The sequence below is a fragment of the Ostrinia furnacalis genome, unplaced genomic scaffold (genome assembly GCF_004193835.3).
Source record: "Ostrinia furnacalis isolate ACB-3 unplaced genomic scaffold, ASM419383v2 OfSCF5843, whole genome shotgun sequence".
Classification (NCBI taxonomy): Eukaryota; Metazoa; Arthropoda; class Insecta; order Lepidoptera; family Crambidae; genus Ostrinia; species Ostrinia furnacalis.
Genome location: NW_021136082.1, coordinates 723,535 through 742,217, shown reverse-complemented (window position 1 = coordinate 742,217; position 18,683 = coordinate 723,535). Strand labels below are relative to the sequence as shown.

The 18,683-nt window shown below is 37.7% G+C and overlaps 1 protein-coding gene across 1 annotated transcript; it reads right to left on the bottom strand.

Annotated features, from left to right (window-relative positions):
• Positions 1-3,221: 3,221 nt before the first annotated feature.
• On the bottom strand, positions 3,222-18,397 carry LOC114361587 (homeobox protein PKNOX2). Its single transcript, XM_028316665.1, has 10 exons — positions 18,292-18,397; positions 16,575-16,764; positions 14,153-14,282; positions 12,745-12,821; positions 11,571-11,655; positions 10,530-10,604; positions 9,178-9,320; positions 7,862-7,997; positions 5,453-5,533; positions 3,222-4,211 (listed from the first exon to the last, which is right to left on the bottom strand). Exons 1-10 carry the CDS (start codon positions 18,363-18,365, stop codon positions 4,087-4,089), a joined length of 1,116 nt encoding a protein of 371 aa, XP_028172466.1. The 5' UTR covers positions 18,366-18,397; the 3' UTR covers positions 3,222-4,086.
• Between the last annotated feature and the right edge of the window lie 286 nt (positions 18,398-18,683).

Sequence of the window (18,683 nt, the reverse complement as noted above, 5' to 3'; positions counted from 1 at the left end):
GTTGAATTGTGTAAAGCAATCGTTATCATTTGACAGTTCATAACGTACGATTATTCTGTCAAACGCTTTTTTTAACTGACTTTTTCGTACGTTATGAACTGTCAAATGATTACGATTGCTTTACACAATTCCACCTCTGATTTCAAGTGAGATGCAGTCTAGGATGGTACATATTGTAAGTGCCTATTCACTCTCGCCTTGTAAAGGCCCGGATTATAATACTTATGTATACAAATTGATCGTAACTCCACAACGTTATCACATTACAAGCCAAAAAAATAAAGGCGATCGTTCCAAGTCACTTCATTTAAAATACATTAAAAATACTTCCATAATTTCTACGATATACTTACATTTACGGCTAGTAGTTATAAAAAAATCTTTTTTTTTTCACCACTCCAAATTACGTATATCCGTTTCTTCGTATAACAGATTGAATTACAGATTTTTATATATAAATAAGTTTTGGTTGTAGTTACGAATATTTAGCGATATATACAGTCTATAATATACCAAAATATACATTGAATAATGTATAAATAAATAAATAAATAAATAAATAAATAAATAAATATTATATATAATGTGTAAATATTATTATTAATAATGCATATTATACAAGACTATTCAATATTTATGTATATTGAATACATTGGCATAATTTATGGCCATACATTATATTTATTACCTTGTACCAAACAGCACATTAAGCCTTTTAGTTTTTTGATAATTTTAGTTGCAAAATAACATCCATTTCAACTGCATAAGATGTTCTTTAACTTGATGTGCTGGTCGTTCGATAAAACAAATTAATATAAAGTTTGTAAAAATCATAGATAAAAAATAAATTATGAAGATTATTGGAAGACATCTATATTTCAGTTTTTATAGTTGTTTGTTTCAATATAATAATATACTATAGTGGTTTTTATTCGTAACTATAGCCAAAACTCATTGGGACCTTTTTTATTAAATCAAAATTTGATAACAACTCTTATTACAACAATAAATAAACACATATTCATTGTAATGTGTAAATGAATACAGTACACAGATGAAATTGTACTTTCATAAATATAAAGTGTCATGGTGACTGGTACTTCACTAAAATAACAAGTAAAATATACAAAATGTATATAAGAATAATACATCCAACAAAAAAGGTCCCCAGACTTTCAAAATTATCCACAGCTTCTAGAAATAATAATAAATGAATAATTAGAGCATGAAAATCACGATTATTTTGTCATTTACAAACGTAACATACGAAATCATCTGTATATCATTTTAAATAAAGTATAAAGAATTTGAAAATTATAAATAACTTGAAAAAATCTTAACGCTAAAAATTAAATAACTAAGTATAAAGAAGCTAAAAGATAATTTTGAAAATCCATCTTCTTTACAGATTTTAAAATTTATACCTAATTTAAAATTTCCGATTATTTTTCATCTTACATTTGCGTATACAATTTTTGAATCGAACAGTATTTTTTTTTGAGTATACATTTTTTATTTGAATCGTATAATTATTTCGTATAATCGTTTTAAAAATTGGAAGAGGAAAGGGCACCACTGAATCAATTGCCGAAAAAGTGTATAATGTTTTGTATGCACCGTATTATAATGATATTGCAAACTCATTGTTAAATAAGTGTATTTTTAATGGGTATTCTTTCTAATCGAAAATTGACAACGTAAAATTCAAGTTACACTTCTTAAATTTTATTTTTCATTCAATGGCCACCTCTCCTATTCCTTAGGCATAATCTAAGATATCTAAAAGCTAATATGGCTGTTTTAAAACGAAAAAATAATTACAATGAGTATATTAAAACTTATGTTTTTTACATTTTTTTAAATAAATACAATCTTGACTATGGACGGTATTATAGTTTTTTTCGTGGTAAAAAATATTCTTATGCTATTTCTTTATGGTTCAGTCGGGGAGTGGAATCAAAACAAAAGAACAACTATCTCACAACCGGACATCAAAATTGACCACCTCATTATTAAAAAAAGCATTATTATTTTATTAAAAAATCTCTAAGAGATTTGAATCTATTTCAAAAAATCCCAAAGCTGGAATTTCAGACGACAATTATTTATCTGTACGAGAATTCCTAAAAATCAGTCAAAAATATAATTGAAACGAATCGTATAACACGTATTTAGTTCTAAATTATCATTCCTCAAGGATTTTATGTATACTCGTATGACATAATAAGAAGTAGGTAAAATTTACATTCATCTGATTCTGGGCAAAGGCTGATTCTTTGTGTACCTACTTTAGAACAGCAAATATTATATGTATATATTTTGTATACATATGAGTTTTTATCAGCACAAGACATGAACTCCCTAAAAGAAAACTTTTGTTAGTACACCATATTGTATTATATTTGGAATGGATTGCATCTGTCAAACTTATGTATTTTTCTCAAAGCAGAATCAGCCTTGTACAATTTTCAGTTTATGATACATTTATAAATATTACAATTTAAAATATTTGAGGTATGGATTACGTATACGCGGTACAGACTGAGCAATAACTATTAAAATATCAATAACATTTAAATACTGATTGGTATTCAATATCTATAGGCAATAAATGACATAATTTCACATAATATTTGCCATTCTATGATTTTCTTTACTAATTTGTGTCCATTTTTTTTAATTATTGCTCAGCCATTTCTATGCTAATATAATTTTCTTAAATATTTATGGTATACTGCTCGTATAATTATGTCTTTTCTGATAAAACGTTTTCATGATTTGAAACACGATATTTGTCATCACTTTTTGTATACACCGTAACTTTTTGTATACAAACGTGAAGTGTATACATTTTTTTATTAACAAGTAGTATTTGTCAGCTCAGAAGCTATACGAATATGTGTAGCCGTATACGTTTCGAATTTCGATGTATACAAATTGTAAAATGTATACTTTAGCCACGCAATACTTAGTTGCGCAAGAACATCCACTTTAACGGAACTTAAATATGTATATTACACAATGTAGACAATCCAACGCCCCCTATTTCGCGCCGCGTACCTTATTTTACATAAAAAAGCTAGATATCTCATTCTTTTTAATACTTTTTAGTCATGCTATAAAGATAATACTTGTTAAGGACGAAGCACACTTATCAACCCGGAAACGGATCGTGACTATATCAACTCGAGGCGGTTAGTATTCTTTGTATGAAACTCCGTACACTTGTCCGCATCGTAACGTAAACGCCTCGCCTTGATCCCTTTCCGGGTTGACAAGTGTGCTATGACCTTTATTTGTCGTTCAAGGACAACTCCACTTCTTGTCATGGTTTTATACTACACCTTACTTTGACACTTTGACTTGGATGACATTTCTGACTTGTCACTTTGACATACACTTGACTTTGACATCACAAGAGATCGCTATACAATTTTATATTACCTTACCCGACGTATTTATTATGACTTGTGTTATTTTACTGATTTTAATCTGACAACTGTAATTTTATTTATTTGAAATTTGATTTGAAATGACTAATAGTCATGTTGACACCAACCAATCATCGTATTTGTATAATATGAAGTTTATTAGTTGTATGTGTATACATTGTGACGTAACTATTTTTTTAATTCTATGATTGAATTGGAATTAAAAACCAATTTCGTGTTAAATGGTGTCAACATCCCTATGGCTAAATTAGCAAAAAAGTTACCAATAAAGTTGTTGATAGTTATCTGACGTTTAAAATCACCTGTTTAGCTGTGACTTTCTCTGTGTACGAGAGCTGAGAAACCAAAATTAATATTTAAGTTTCAATAAGTCTATAATAAGTTATCAGAGAAAGTATAAGCTAGAGACAGAACAGCTCTTAACTAATTCCACATTATGATAAAATATATCTGACAGATAAGTCCCTGATAGGCTATCAGAGACTTTATTAAGCAAACGCAAAACAGGGTCTTACTCCAATTCAATATTGTACTTTATCTGACAGATAACTTCCTGATAAACTATCAGCCACTTTATCAGCAACCTTCAAAACACGCTGTATAGTATAGATAGACATACGTCATCACCTCAGAGTTAGTGCATCGGTTGCTGTAGTGGTGGAAAGTTGGTGTGGTCTCGCGAGTCTTCGTTCCTGGTCTCCTGTTCGTCTCCAGATTGGTCTCCGTCCTGGTCCTCGTCTTCTGATGAGGATAGCAGGCCTGGGGGAGAGAGAGAGAGAGAGATAAATGATAGTTATAGTTCCAAAATACTGAACTGTCCTATACATGACATTGACAGTGGGGCGCCACCGTCAATACCGGATCGCTGGTTCCGATTTTTGCCATGTTGGAAACCATATAGTTGAACGATGGTAGCGCCCCCCTGTCATTGAGTTTGGTGGGACAGTTCAGCGTGGGTCATCTATACAGGGTGTTAGGTAAATGGGTATATGAGCCGACACTAGCCCATGTTAACATGGGCATATAAATGGTATGGTGAAATCAGAAATTTGATATTATCATTTTATTTTTTTAATTTTCATACAAAATAAATTTTATAAAATCTGATTTGTATGAAAAATAAAATAATTAAAATGAAAATATCCATTTTCTGACTTCACTATACCATTTATATGACCATGTTAACATGGGCTAGTGTCGGCTCATATAGCCATTTACCTAACACCCTGTATATTATACATCCTATGGTAACCATAGAGATATAGAGAGATGCCAACTAATGCGCTGAGTTCGAAACTCAGTGTCGCATTAGAAATTGACACACAAAAAGTAATCAAATATTATTATGTGCTCATTATCCACTGCGGTATCAGTACTCAACGTCCGAATAATCTTTAGTACTACGCAAGCAATGTAAACTGTTTACATTATGACGTCTGCAGCAATGTGTTCCGTTTTTGGGCATATTGCTGCGACACAGGCCCCGCCCCCTTTTCACATCTCCCTTTAGTTTATGTGATCTGTGATGGTAACGTTATCTATCCGCTTTGCACTGGAGGAAAGTCAAACCTTAACTTCGAACTCCTATGTTCTTCTGATTAATTTCGTTGCGGGTCCAATAACAGTTTAACTTTCCCCCGGGACAAACTTGACCTTCACTGGTTGGGTTATTGGCGGTCAAGCTGTAGATCCTGGCTACACAGGAGTTGCAGCGGTGGGAACGAGAGGTGGGAATAGTCCCGTTTTTTATGCCTAAGGTACAGAGCATTTAAATATCGCAAGGCTGGTGTGGTCCCGGCAGAGTAGAATAGGACCACTCTTACCATGGATGTCGTAAGAGGCGACTAAGGGACAAATATGCGAGCATCAGGCCTCACAACCCGTCTGGCCAGCGTGGGGAGTGTAGGACAAATCCTCTTGCCTCTGGTCAATTAGAGGGTCGTGCTCCTGCAGTGGAGACTAAATGACCTGATGATGATTAGGTTTATGTGTAATGTTACCTGCTGTAAATTGTGGATTGGACAGAGCATCGGGCCAGTATCTCTTGTTTATGGACGAGCCGTTTTTGCTTTTCTTGCCACCTGAAAATAAAACAATTTGGGCGCTAGTATTAAGTTGGAGTAGATAGAGTCAGCGTGAAATAATTCGTGACACGCAAAAATCTATTAGATATAGACATTGGAATACATATAGAAATTGGAATACATATAGAAATTGGAATACATATAGAAATTGGAATGCAAAACATATAAATTTGAATATAGAAGGTCCCGTTTTAACCTTCATTATTAGATTAGAACAAACGGAAAATAATTCAAAAGTTAAATCAAATCAAATCAAATAAGTTTATTTGCAGAACAAAATGTCATGATAATACAGGTATACAGTATCTGAGTCAGTTCCAATTATGTTCAAGTTAAATTCGAATCATTTGATTTTGGAACTCTCGGACAGCGTTAATATCTGACGAAACTAAGATGGGGATCTCACCAGGCTTGTCAGTGCAATCCAGCATCGGCTTTAAGATGCGGCGTTGTTGACTTAATTATTGGTATATAGAAATTGGAATATTGGGCATCCCGTTTCCACCTTCTTTATAGACAAGGATAGAAGTCATTTTTCGAAAGTTTTGAGAAATCGTCGATTTATCTTCGAACCCTGACAAGAACTACTAAATATCTGATGAAACTAAAGGACGTAAAAAACGGTTCTATTTGACGTGACAGCGACGGCATCACGCATCTCTTTTTATCACACAGTGTGGCTGCTAATGACATCTCACTTGCTGTCCTTTGTTGCTCTATTCTGTTTAAGCTTATCTAAACCGCTCAAGTTAGACGCTTGAAATTTGGCATGCAGGTACCTTAGTAAACTTAAAGCTTAGTTACAATAGGATATTGCAAAATTCTCACGGGAACGGAAGTTAGCGGGAAAAAACATTTGTATGAAAAAATCTAAACCGCGTAAAATAGATTAAGGGGGTAAAACGGGATCCACGCGTACGAAGTCGCGGGCGGCCGCTAGTTGCTTATAAACCAAATATACTGAACTGTCCTATCCATGACATTGACAGTGGGGCGCCGCCGTCAATACCGGATCGCTGGTTCCGATTTTTGCCATGTTGGAAACCATACAGGATGTTAGGTAAATGGGTATATGAGCCGACACTAGCCCATGTTAACTTAAGCATATAATTGATATGGTGACGTCAGAAATCGTCTATCATCATTTTATTTTTTTTAATTTTCATACAAAATAAATTTTATAAAATCCGATTTGTATGAAAATTAAAATAATTAAAATGAAGATATCAATTTTCGATGGCTCCTACGTATAAGGGCGAAACTGCCGCTTACGCCTTTTTCCAATTATTTAAGCAATGATTTCACTTTGCTCTAATCTATAACATCAGTAAGAAAAAAAAATTTTTTTTCCATTAGATACAAAATAAAATTTTAGGCAAATAGGCGTATGTGCAAAACTACGCCACGTATAAAGCCCAATCATACGATTCGTCAATCTATACGAGTAGTTGCTTACATAAACATATATTTTTTATAATCCAAATCTTAAATAAAGCCATGAAAATATTTAGCAAATTGTTTTATTTATAAATTATGACACATTATATAGTTATTTAATTTTTAGCGTTAAGAGTCGCATCTCAAACTAATTTGAAAATTATAAATAACTTGAAAAAATCGAACTGCCTAAGGCATCGTGGGTTCAATTCCCGCCTTAGGCAATTCGATTTTTTCAAGTTATTTATATTTTTTAAAAATATGACACATTATGTTAAAAGACCTAACTAAATCTCGAGCACAGTATATGGGCGTATTTGCGTTAAAACGTAAAACGGTACATTAAACGACTTTTTCTAACTGATTTATTATTGATATAGCACATGATAACAATTAAAATAATTACATGCATAAATAAAGAGAGTAATCGCTTAAAATATTATATTTACGTTGTCATTTAAGTCTCTTTACGTTGAACAATATACATGAAATTATAGAAATATGCCGACGTAAAAGGGCAATGCGTAAAATCTCAAAATATATAAGAAAAATATAAAAATTGATAACAGCAGTAGCAAAAGCATTACATGTTAAGGCTAAATGTGAAATTTCATTAAATTCGTTTTAGTAGGTCAGAAGATATGACCCAAAAATATGGTTCTGGCCACTAAAATGGCTCTCCTGTAAAATTTACTTTTTTCACTTACGCCAGTATACGTAGGAGCCATCGTTTTCTGACTTCACCATACCATTTATATGCCCATGTTAACATGGGCTAGTGTCGGCTCATATACCCATTTACTTAACACCCTGTATAGTTGTACGATGGTGGCGCCCCCTGTCAATGATATTGGTGGGACAGTTCAGTGTAGGTCATCTATAGCTCACCAGGCTTGTCAGTGCAATCCAGCATCGGTTGTAGGATGCGTCGGCGCGCGTTTATGAACCAGTTGTTGACTTGTAACAAAGTCAGCCGTGTCTGCGCCGCTAGGGAACGCTTCTCCTCTTCCGTGGGGTAGGGATGCTGTGGAAAAAATAATTAAAATAAAATCAATTTACTTTTTCAGTATCATCCAGTACAAACAAATTCTGTGTGATTGTGCTGTTTAGTCTTCAAATGTTTAGATTGGACAGTTTGCAATCTGATATTTGGATTTTGGACAAATACCTATCTATGTATTTGAAATCTGAAATTTTAAATATGGACTTTGGAAAATAATGGAAATAATATGGAATTTAAAAATGATTTTGGAATGTAAAATATAGATTTTGGATTCTGAAAAAAATTTGGGCTCAGGAATCTAGAATATACACTCTAATTTATACATTCTACTACTTATCTTCAATATAAAATTTGGAATGTATGCTATGGAATCCGTAATCTGGAATTTTTAATATAGAATCTGGAATATAAAATATGAAATTTTCACTATAGATTCACGCACGCGTGGGAGCACCAATAGCATCCTGAAAGTTCTAAGCAATAAGCCAGACTGCCCCCTTGTGCGACACTGGGTGCAAACTCAAGTGCAGGTGCCGGGTGTCCCACAGGGAGGCAGGTATTTGAATTAAATTTAGATTGTAATTTTATTTATTATTTTAATGTTTAATTTAATTTTCAATTTAATTTTTACTTTAATTTAATTTTTAATTTCATTTATTTGTCTCCTTTATTATAAATTATATTTATTGATTTAATATGATTTCAATTTGATTTTAATTATTTAATGCAATTATTATTATTGAAATTTTATGGGCCCTGGCCTGAAATAAATGAATTTTTTTTTTTTTTTTTTTTTTTTTATAGAATCTGGAATTTGTACTATGGAATCCAGAATCTAGAATCTGGAATATAGAATTTGAAATTTTAACTATATAATCTGGAAAATATAATCTCGAATTTGGATTATGGAATCTAAAAACTGGAATATAAAATCTGGAATTTTTAATATAGAATCTGGAATATAGAATCTGGCATTTTCACTATGGAATCTGGGATATAAAGTCTGGAATTTGGACTATGGCATTTAGAATCTGGAATTTGAACTATAGAATCTAGAATCTGGAATATAATATCTGGAATTTTTAATATAGAATCTGGAATTTTTATATCAATTAAAATTAATTCAGCAACTTACAATTTTCACTATAGAATCTGGAATATAGAATCTACAATTTTGAGATAAATGACAATGACCACTCACCACAAGGTGCTGAAACAGCCAGGCTCTCATGACCTGAGTCGCGTGTCGCGGCAGCACGCCGCGCTTGCCACTCGCATCGTCACCTTCGTCTTCTGGCGGCGGCGACCCGGATACTGAGGAGCAGGAGTTGTTGGAGTTCGTTCCTGAAATAGAAAGATTTATTGAAAGAAAGAAAGAAAGAAACATTTATTGCCATGGACATCACAAAAGACAAAAGATGTAAATAAAAAAAAAATTATAACTTTAAAAAAAAATAAAACCGACTTCAAATGCGTTAACACAAATAATACCTATTCAACAAAAAAATAATCGTTCAAATTGGTTCATAATCGGCGGAGATATTGCGTATAAAAAAGTTCATCCCCAATTTTCCACCATTGGGGGTTGTTTTTTTTATTATTAAATTTAAATGGGACCACCCTTGAGGTATTACCTATACGCCGAAAAAAGATTTGTTCAAATCGGTTCATAATTGGCGGAGTTATCGCGTAACAAACATAGAAAAAAAAAACATACGGGTCGAATTGAGAACCTCCTCCTTTTTTTGAAGTCGGTTGAAAAGAAGACAGAGGTGACATAAAACATACAATGGAAGAGAAAGTAAACTGAGCAGTGCCACCCTGTCGCACAGCGATGCCCATCGCAATGGGACCCCACTCAGCATATGCCGTGGCCCCCTGTGAGGAAGGCCACGACGCTAGTTTTCAGTGTGCCCCATGCCGAGTGAGGTATTGAGAAAAGTCATTTAAAAAAAGTTTAAATAGTCAAAGTCATTTGAATTTTATCAGTTGGAAATTTATTCGTCCTTGGAGGTTAAATAGAAACATTTAATTGAGAAAGGGTTGTTGGAGTTCATTTCTGGAAAGTAAGTACGAGTGATAAAAACATACTTTTACTTGAAAAATCGAATAAAAATGTCTAGTGTTGTCTAAAGCCCGGTCTGTTAGCACGTAGAATTTTGTCCAATGACCCCAAGCTACCCATCCTTATCGCTCGCGCGTAATTATATTGCTATCGCGCTCGCACACTCACTGCGGCCATCCGTCGCACAGTCGCGACAGCAATATAATTACGCGCGAGCGATAAGGATGGGTAGCTTGGGGTCATTGGACAAAATTCTATGTGCTCGCAGACCAGACTATACAATTTATACAGAAAGTACACACTCCATCTGAAATAATGAGTTTAGTTCTAGCTGTTCATATTGTAGTAAGAAAGGCAAGTAAATAGTAAAAAAATTATAAAAATCAGATATTCTCTGCGAATAGACTTTTAAATTGCGTTGTTACGCGTCTCAGTATTCACCCTATCACTGCTTCGGGACCATAAATAGGTAAGTAAGATTTGCTTACCTGTGAATGAGTCTGTCGGAATCAATCCGGCTCCTATTTGACTGATCGGTGTGGAACCTTGAACGACTAGCGATGCTGAAACACAAAAACACATTTTTTACTTTTTATCAACCTTATTCCCTAAAGTATAAAGGTAAAATCTGTTTATCCCAACTAATATTATAAATGCGAAAGTAACTCTGTCTGTCTGTCTGTCTGTCTGTCTGTCTGTCTGTCTGTCTGTCTGTCTGTTACGCTTTCCCGCTTAAACCTCGCAACCGATTTTGATGAAATTTGGCATAGAGATAGTTTGAGTCCCGGGAAAGAACATAGGATAGTTTTTATCCCGGTTTTTGAAACAGGGACGCGCGCGATAAAGTTTTTCTGTGACAGACAAAATTCCACGCGGGCGAAGCCGCGGGCGGAAAGCTAGTTTTAAATAAATTGGCTACAAAAAAAACACTTTTAGAAGTCCCAACATAATTTTAATTTAGTCTAGCGATATACAAATCGTCATTAGGTCATTGTACAATGTTCAGTAGTTCAAAATTCTTCTATAAATTGCAATATACTTACGACAATCTAGTTGTGAAACAAACATCAACATTTTAACGATCCAGATCGTAATAAATACATAATTGTTAGAAACAAGTAGTAAGTTATTAGCACTGGAAGGAAACTCAGAGACATAGAATTAAAAACAGCATGGTTCTTATACAGGGTGTTAGGTAAATGGGTATATGAGCCGACACTAGCCCATGTTAACATGGGCATATAAATGGTATGGTGAAGTCAGGAATTTGATATCATCATATTATTTTTTTAAATTTTCATACAAAATAAATTTTATAAAATCCGATTTGTATGATAAATAAAATAATTAAAATGAAGATATCAATTTTCTGACTTCACCATACCATTTATATGACCATGTTAACATGGGCTAGTGTCGGCTCATATACCCATTAACCTAACACCCTGTATACTTTCATGTTTGTACTAAATTTTATACGTTAAGTTATCATAATTCTTAAATAAATAAAAATAATGTGATAAACTTACGTGGATCTCTCGAACTAACGGGGTAAGGCAATTCGGTGTGCGGCGGGAACACCGACGGATATTGCGCGGCCGGCGCGGGAGGCGACTGGGAACAAACATTAGTCTAAAATTCCAGATTCTATATTCAAGATTCTATATTCAAGATTCTACATATATTCAAGATTCTATATTCAAGATTCTATATTCAAGATTCTATATTCCAGATTCTATATTCCAGATTTCAGATATGGATTATAGATTTAAAGCACGCCTTAAAAGAGTTTTTAATACAACAAAATCTCTATGATATTAGGAGTATGCGCACACCGTTGATTTTTCGTCGGCCGATAGTTTAGTCGGGCATTTGATCAGTATGGGCATGTATGAGAGTGCGCACACTACGCAGATTCGATTTGGCCGATTCTTCATACAAATTAAAATCGGGCACAACTATCGGCCAACTAAAAATCAACGGTGTGCGCCTACTCTAACGCTATGTGCTTTAATTTGTTTTGGCGCAAGTACACTATGCGGGAAATTGGCTGAGACAATAGTGTGATTATCGTCTCGGTTACTATTTCCTTCTCTCACTCGTGCGACGCCCATACTACGGTGTGTGATTTAGCGCTTTATCTGGGTAATTTTTCCGCATAGTGTACTTGCGCCATTTGAAAAAAAAGCTATTCAAATTCATATAAGTATAGTCTGATCTGTGAGCACGTAGAATTTTGTCCAATGACCCCAAGCTACCAATCTTTATCGCTCGCGCGTAATTATGTTGCTGTCGCGCTCGCACACTCACTGCGGGCGCCCGTCGCACAGTCGCGACAGCAATATAATTACGCGCGAGCGATAAGGATGGGTAGCTTGGGGTCATTGGACAAAATTCTACGTGCTCACAGACCGGGCTTTAGATTATATTGCTATTCGCATTTTCCAAGTCACCATTTATTAAAGAAATAAAAAAATATTGATATGACTACTAATGTTTATATCCATAGATAGGTAGGTAAGTGTTAAATTAAACGACTTGGATTGTCATTCGATTTCACAACTTTTTACGGCTAAAACTGCGATTCTTTTGTACATTTTTCTTTGATTTCATTAAGCTTTGTTTCATTAATTTATGTGAAAACGGGCATTTAATAAATATTGAAAGATAAATAGTATAAAATGGTAAACATACATTTCATACCTGATATTGAGGAGAATTTGATGTGCTAGAGTGGTCGTCCAAAGACCCGGATAAATTGTTGTTGCTCTCTACGCCTCCTGGAAATGAAAGAGATAGTTAAATATAGGGTAGCGACGCGACGACTGTGGCGCGACGGTGACGCGACAGTGACGCGACAGTGACGCGCCGGTGACGCGACTGTGACTCGACTGTACCACTGCTTTAGGACAATATTGTGGGCCAGTAGCGCATTAAACTTAAAAACCCTGCACAAAATCAACTAGCAGCCTCACAAGGTAGCAGAAAGGCGCTGGATGCAGCTACCAACCGGGCGATGTGGAAATCATTGGGGGAGACCTCAGCCCTTTTGTACCCTTTGCACCACCGGCCTGCACCACTGGTGGTGCAAAGGGTATTTTTTAATCCCTTTTGCACCACCAATAGTGCCGCCCTACCATTAACTGTAAAACGATTATCTATAATCATATAATATTAATATTATAAAGAGGAAAGATTTGATTGTTTGTTTGTACTGAATAGGCTCCGAAACTACTGGACAGATTTGACAACATAACATAAAAATTAAAAACAATCATTCATACCTACATACAACGAATAATTCCTAAAGTACGAGGGCAACATAATCATAAAGGAGCTAATATCAAATTCTTCTTGGTTGATCCAAGAAATAAACATGTATCATAAAATAGCTCCTTTATGGTTATGTTGCCCTGGTACTTTATTCGTTGTATGTAGGATGTAGTCCCGAGGTATCGTGGGTCTGAAGTGAAATGTTTATAAGCACTTACACACACACAAATTAAAACTTTTAGGTAGGTTTTGATTTATTTATAACAATTAAATTGTTAAGTATTTTACAGTCTACTACTAGTTTTACAGTCGATGGTAGCACAGCACTATTTGTTGGTGGTGCAAGAGGGATTTAAAAATACCCTTTGCACCACCAGTGGTGCAGGCCGGTGGTGCAAAGGGTACAAAAGGTGTTCAGCAATGGACGTCCTGTGGCTGAAATGATGATGATGAATCAGTATCACACATTGAGAAGAGAGGATAGAGGGTCTTGCTCAGGGATGTTTCCTGGGTAAAAAAGCAAGAGTTTTAATTAGTCCGTCAGTTAGCTTATCAAAAACTACTCGACACGTATTTTTCACTTTTTAAAACTAATGAAAATGTATAGAGATAAAGCGTGCCAAAGTTCTAAAGTAATGGCCCGTGACGTCAGTGAGTGCGTAAAAGTGCAGCACTTTGTGACGTCGCGCGGAACTTCAACGCACTATAACTTTGTAATTATTCGTTTAATTGATAATTGAAAATATACGTGTCCAATATTTTTTTATATCAAAATTGACGGACTAAAAATTTTTTTTAGGAAACAAGCCTATTAAGTAAAAATGAACGATTCACTCACCACCAGTGTAATCAGTCCTCAGCAGATTCTCGCTCTGCATCTTAGTCTTGAGGCACGCGATGTACCGCCCGCAGAAGTCGCGGCATAGCTCCTGCACCTTCTCTAGCTCAAGCAAGTGGATCCTGAGGACCTGGAGATAAGACATACCACCTTTGTAATCACAAAAAATACGGGATTAATCCCACCACTGCATCTCTTGGATAGGCAGGATACGCAGGTTGGCTTTTAAGGAAAACCAACAAGTAAAGGCCAAGTTTGTCCCGGGGGAAAGTCAAACTATCATTGGACTCATAACGAATTGAATCAAGGAAAAGTACTAGAAGATCGCAGCTTAGCTCCTGCACCTTCTCTAGCTCTAGCAGGTGGATCCTGAGGACCTGGAGACAACATAGATGTTTGTGAGCCACTGAAATTACGGGACTATAGGATTTCGTTCTGCGATCTGAGGTTTGGTCATAGTGAACGCAGCTTGCATCATGTATGAAGAAAGGTCTATTGAACGACTTGTCGTGCAGGGGAAGGTTGAAGGCACAAGTACGCGGTAGGTCGCTCATGCACTGGACTGACCAGGTCAAAACCGCACTCAATGGTGCACTCCACGAGTGCACAAGGAAGGCTGCAGTGCGGGAGGAATGGTGACGAATTGTTAAGCTTGCTTCCAAACCAGGTGTGACGACTACGACCACTCTGCCAAGTGCCAAAGTGTAGCGACGAAGAAGAGAAGAGTCGGTCAGGGCAACGGACAGCGGTCCATGCCAGACTATCTGTCAGCAGTCGTGACGAGACAATATGTCAGCGGTGCGGTTTGCGTTCTTTGCACGTGCCCGTAAGGTCGTTCATACATGATGCGGGCTGCGTTCACTTTGACCTGACCACTAACTGCGGAACGCATCCTGTATGGCCAATTCTCAATTCGACCCCTATTTCCCACCGCTGCAACTCCTATGTAGCCAGTATCTACAGCTTGACCGCCAATAACCCAACCAGTGAAGGCCAAGTTTGTCCCCATACAGAAACCTAAAACCTGGAACGACCTCATAAAGGTAGCGGGAAGGCGCTGGATGCAGGCTGCTATCAACCTTTGTGGAAATCATTGGGGGAGGCCTATGTTCAACAGTGGACGTCCTATGGCTGAAAGATCATGATGATGAATCCTAGATCATACCTGTATGCTCTTAATCATCAGCCCATCTATCTCCGGATCGTCGACCAGGAAGGGGCAACTCCTGTGTAGCCAGGATCTGCAGCTTGACCGCCAATAACCCAACCAGTGGAGACCAAGTTTGTCCCCTTAAAGCATTGGTTCCCAAAGTGGGGAGCGCGCCCCCCAGTGGAGGCGCAAAGACCTATAAAGGGGGGCGCGGGCCATCTGTGTACTTAAGTATTACATTTATTTATTTATTTAAGTATGAAAAACCTGCGACCGCTGAGAATGCATTCCAGGCGGCTCAATACTACCAATAATCTTGACTGGAGGAGGAGAGGCGCGGAATTTTTTGTATGGTCGAAAGAGGGCTCGTCTCAAATAAGTTTGGGGACCAATATTTGAGACGTCAAATAAGTTTGGGGACCAATGCCTTAAAGAAACCTAAAGCCTGGAACGTACCTGTATGCTCTTAATCATCAGGCCATCGATCTCTGGGTCGTCGACCAGGAAGGGGCGCCGGTCCCTCCGCTGGTGCTGCACGAACGCTTGTAAGTCTGCTCCGAAGGCGTCCGCGGCTGTTGTGACTGTCATGACGTCAGGTATAGCGCGCGCAGCGAAAGTTGAGCCGAACACACACATTTTTTTATGTGACACAAGAGGCAAACGAGCAGATGGATCACCTGATGGTAAGTCATTATCGTCGCCCATAGACACCCGCAGTCCCAGGGGCGTTACAGGTGCGTTGCCGGTCTTTAAGGTGAAGATACGCTCTCTTCTTAAAAGCTCTCACACTGGTGTAATATTTGAATACACTTGCTACCTTGCGCTTGCAAGTGTGCAAGCGAGGCAGAAAACTCTTGTAAGTCAAATTACGCAAGACGTCATCGCGGATACAAATCTTTGCTTGTGTTGATCGCCTCAACTCTCATTGCGTGACCTATAAAGAAACAGAACTATTTCTACTTCTCGTTCCCACCGCTGCAACTCCTGTGTAGCCAGGATCTACAGCTTGACCGCCAATAACCCAACCAGTGGAGACCAAGTTTGTCCCCTTCTTCTTCTTGTCGTGTCGACAACAAACCTACACAGTTTCAGCCCAAAACTCCGCCACGAGTGGCGTTGTCAGTAGCATTCATTAAATCTTCCTGCGCGCAGTTGTTTGGGCACGCAGGGCACGACATCATGTGCTTCATCGATTGGGGAACAAAACCACACTTGCAATCCTTTGAGCCATCCACGAATCCCCTATACAGAAACCTAAAGCCTGGAAGTTACCTGTATGCTCTTAATCATCAGCCCATCGATCTCTGGATCGTCGACCAGGAAGGGGCGGCGGTCCCTCCGCTGGTGCTGCACGAACGCTTGTAAGTCTGCCCCGAAGGCATCGGCGGCCGGGGGCTCCGCCCCAGCGGTGGCTTGCTCGCACCGCTCCAGTAATAGAGCGAGGAGTGGGAACAGAGGGTGTCTGGAAGGAAAACGTTTATTTTAGTCCTGTTAGCCCCTCATTCTTAGCTAAATATGCTTGTGTTACGACGACGGTGTTTCTATACGAGATTGCATCAGAAATGTAAACGAACTAAAGTCGCTGACATAGCCCGACGGACGGATTAGCAAGCTAAAATCAAAATCAAAAATATTTATTCAGTTTAGACCACAAGTGGCACATAAAGTGACAATGGGCAGGGCACATAGGACGCAGAACTGACGGCCGATGGAGCAGCTAGGTTTTGGAATGGAGGCCGTGTACCGGAAAACGCAGTGTTGGACGTCCACCCATAAGGTGGACCGACGAAATCATAAAGGTAGCAGGAAGGCGCTGGACGCTGGCCGCTGCCAATAGATCAACATGGAAATCATTGGGGGCTCCCATTGGCCTATGTTCAGCAGTGGATGTCCTGTGGCTGAAATGATGATGATGATGAAGATGAGATCCAGCTTGTGAACCACTTTCACAGTTCTACAACATTATTTTCGCTTGAAAGTTTGATGAAGATTATGATAAATATGGTGAAGTCAATGTGATGATGTAGATTATGATAATGATAAATTCGGTGACGAAGATGGCAATGTCAATGATAACGACGATGGTGTCGACGGTTATGATGATGACAGTTTTGATGACAGTTATGGTGACAGTTATGATGATAGTTGTGATGACAGTTATGATGATGACAGTAATGATGATGACAGTTACGATGACAGATATGATGACAGTAATGATGACGACAGTAATGACGTCACTCACTTGTACACGGCCCGCTTGTCGGCCTCGAACTGGGCCTGGTCGCCCTGCATGCTACCTCTCACAGCAACAGCTAGCGTCGACAGTAGCGCACTGCACGCGGCAGATTGTGACGATGATGATGACGGTTATGATGATGACAGTAATGATGATGACAGTTACGATGACAGTTATGTTGACAGTTATGATGCTAGTTATGATGACAATGATTGTGACAGCTATGGTGACAGCTATAGTGACACTTATGGTGACAGTTATGTTGACAGTTGTGATGGCAGTCGTGATGACAGTTATGATGATGACAGTTATGATGATGACAGTAATGATGATGACAGTTATAATGCTAGTTATGATGTCAGTTATGATGATGACAGTAATGATGACGACAGTAATGACGTCACTCACTTGTACACGGCCCGCTTGTCGGCCTCGAACTGGGCCTGGTCGCCCTGCATGCTACCTCTCACAGCAACAGCTAGCGTCGACAGTAGCGCACTGCACGCGGCATATTGTGACGATGATGATGACGGTTATGATGATGACAGTTATGGTGACAGTTGTGGTGACAGTTATGGTGACAGTTATGGTGACCGTTATGATGCTAGTTATGATGATGACAGTTACTATGACAGTTATGATGCTAGTTGTGATGATGACAGTTATTGTGACAGTTATGGTGACAGTTGTGATGATGACAGGTATGATGACAGTAATGATGACAGTATTGATGGCGATGATGATGATTCTCACTTGTACACGGCCCGCTTGTCGGCCTCGAACTGGGCCTGGTCGGCGTCCGCAGCCGGCGCGCCCCCGCCCTGCATGCCGCCCCTCACGCGCCGCGCCGCCGCATCTGGGGACAACAGACAGACATAACTTTTAAAAAAAAACCGACTTCAACAAAAAAAAACTAAAAATTAAAAAATCATCCCCAATTTTCCACCCTTTGGGGTGAAATATTTTCTTCAAATTCGCATGAAACCCCCCTTTTGATAATACCTATTCAACAAAAAAATAATCGTTCAAATTGATTTATAATCGGCGGAGATATTGCGTATAAAAAAGTTCATCCCCAATTTTCCACCCTTGGGGGTTGTTTTTTCTATTATTAAATTTAAATGGGACCACCCTTGAGGTATTAC

Bases quoted from the DNA above. Each gene is read 5' to 3' on its own strand.
- LOC114361587 (XM_028316665.1), bottom strand. From the start codon at position 18,365: ATGCAGGGCGGGGGCGCGCCGGCTGCGGACGCCGACCAGGCCCAGTTC. The intron at 12,822-14,152 runs GTGAGTGAATCG...TTTCATTTCCAG, and splicing joins GAGGACTGATTACACTGGTG to GAGGCGTAGAGAGCAACAAC. The intron at 7,998-9,177 runs GTGAGTGGTCAT...TTTTTTCCACAG, and splicing joins GGCTGTTTCAGCACCTTGTG to CATCCCTACCCCACGGAAGA.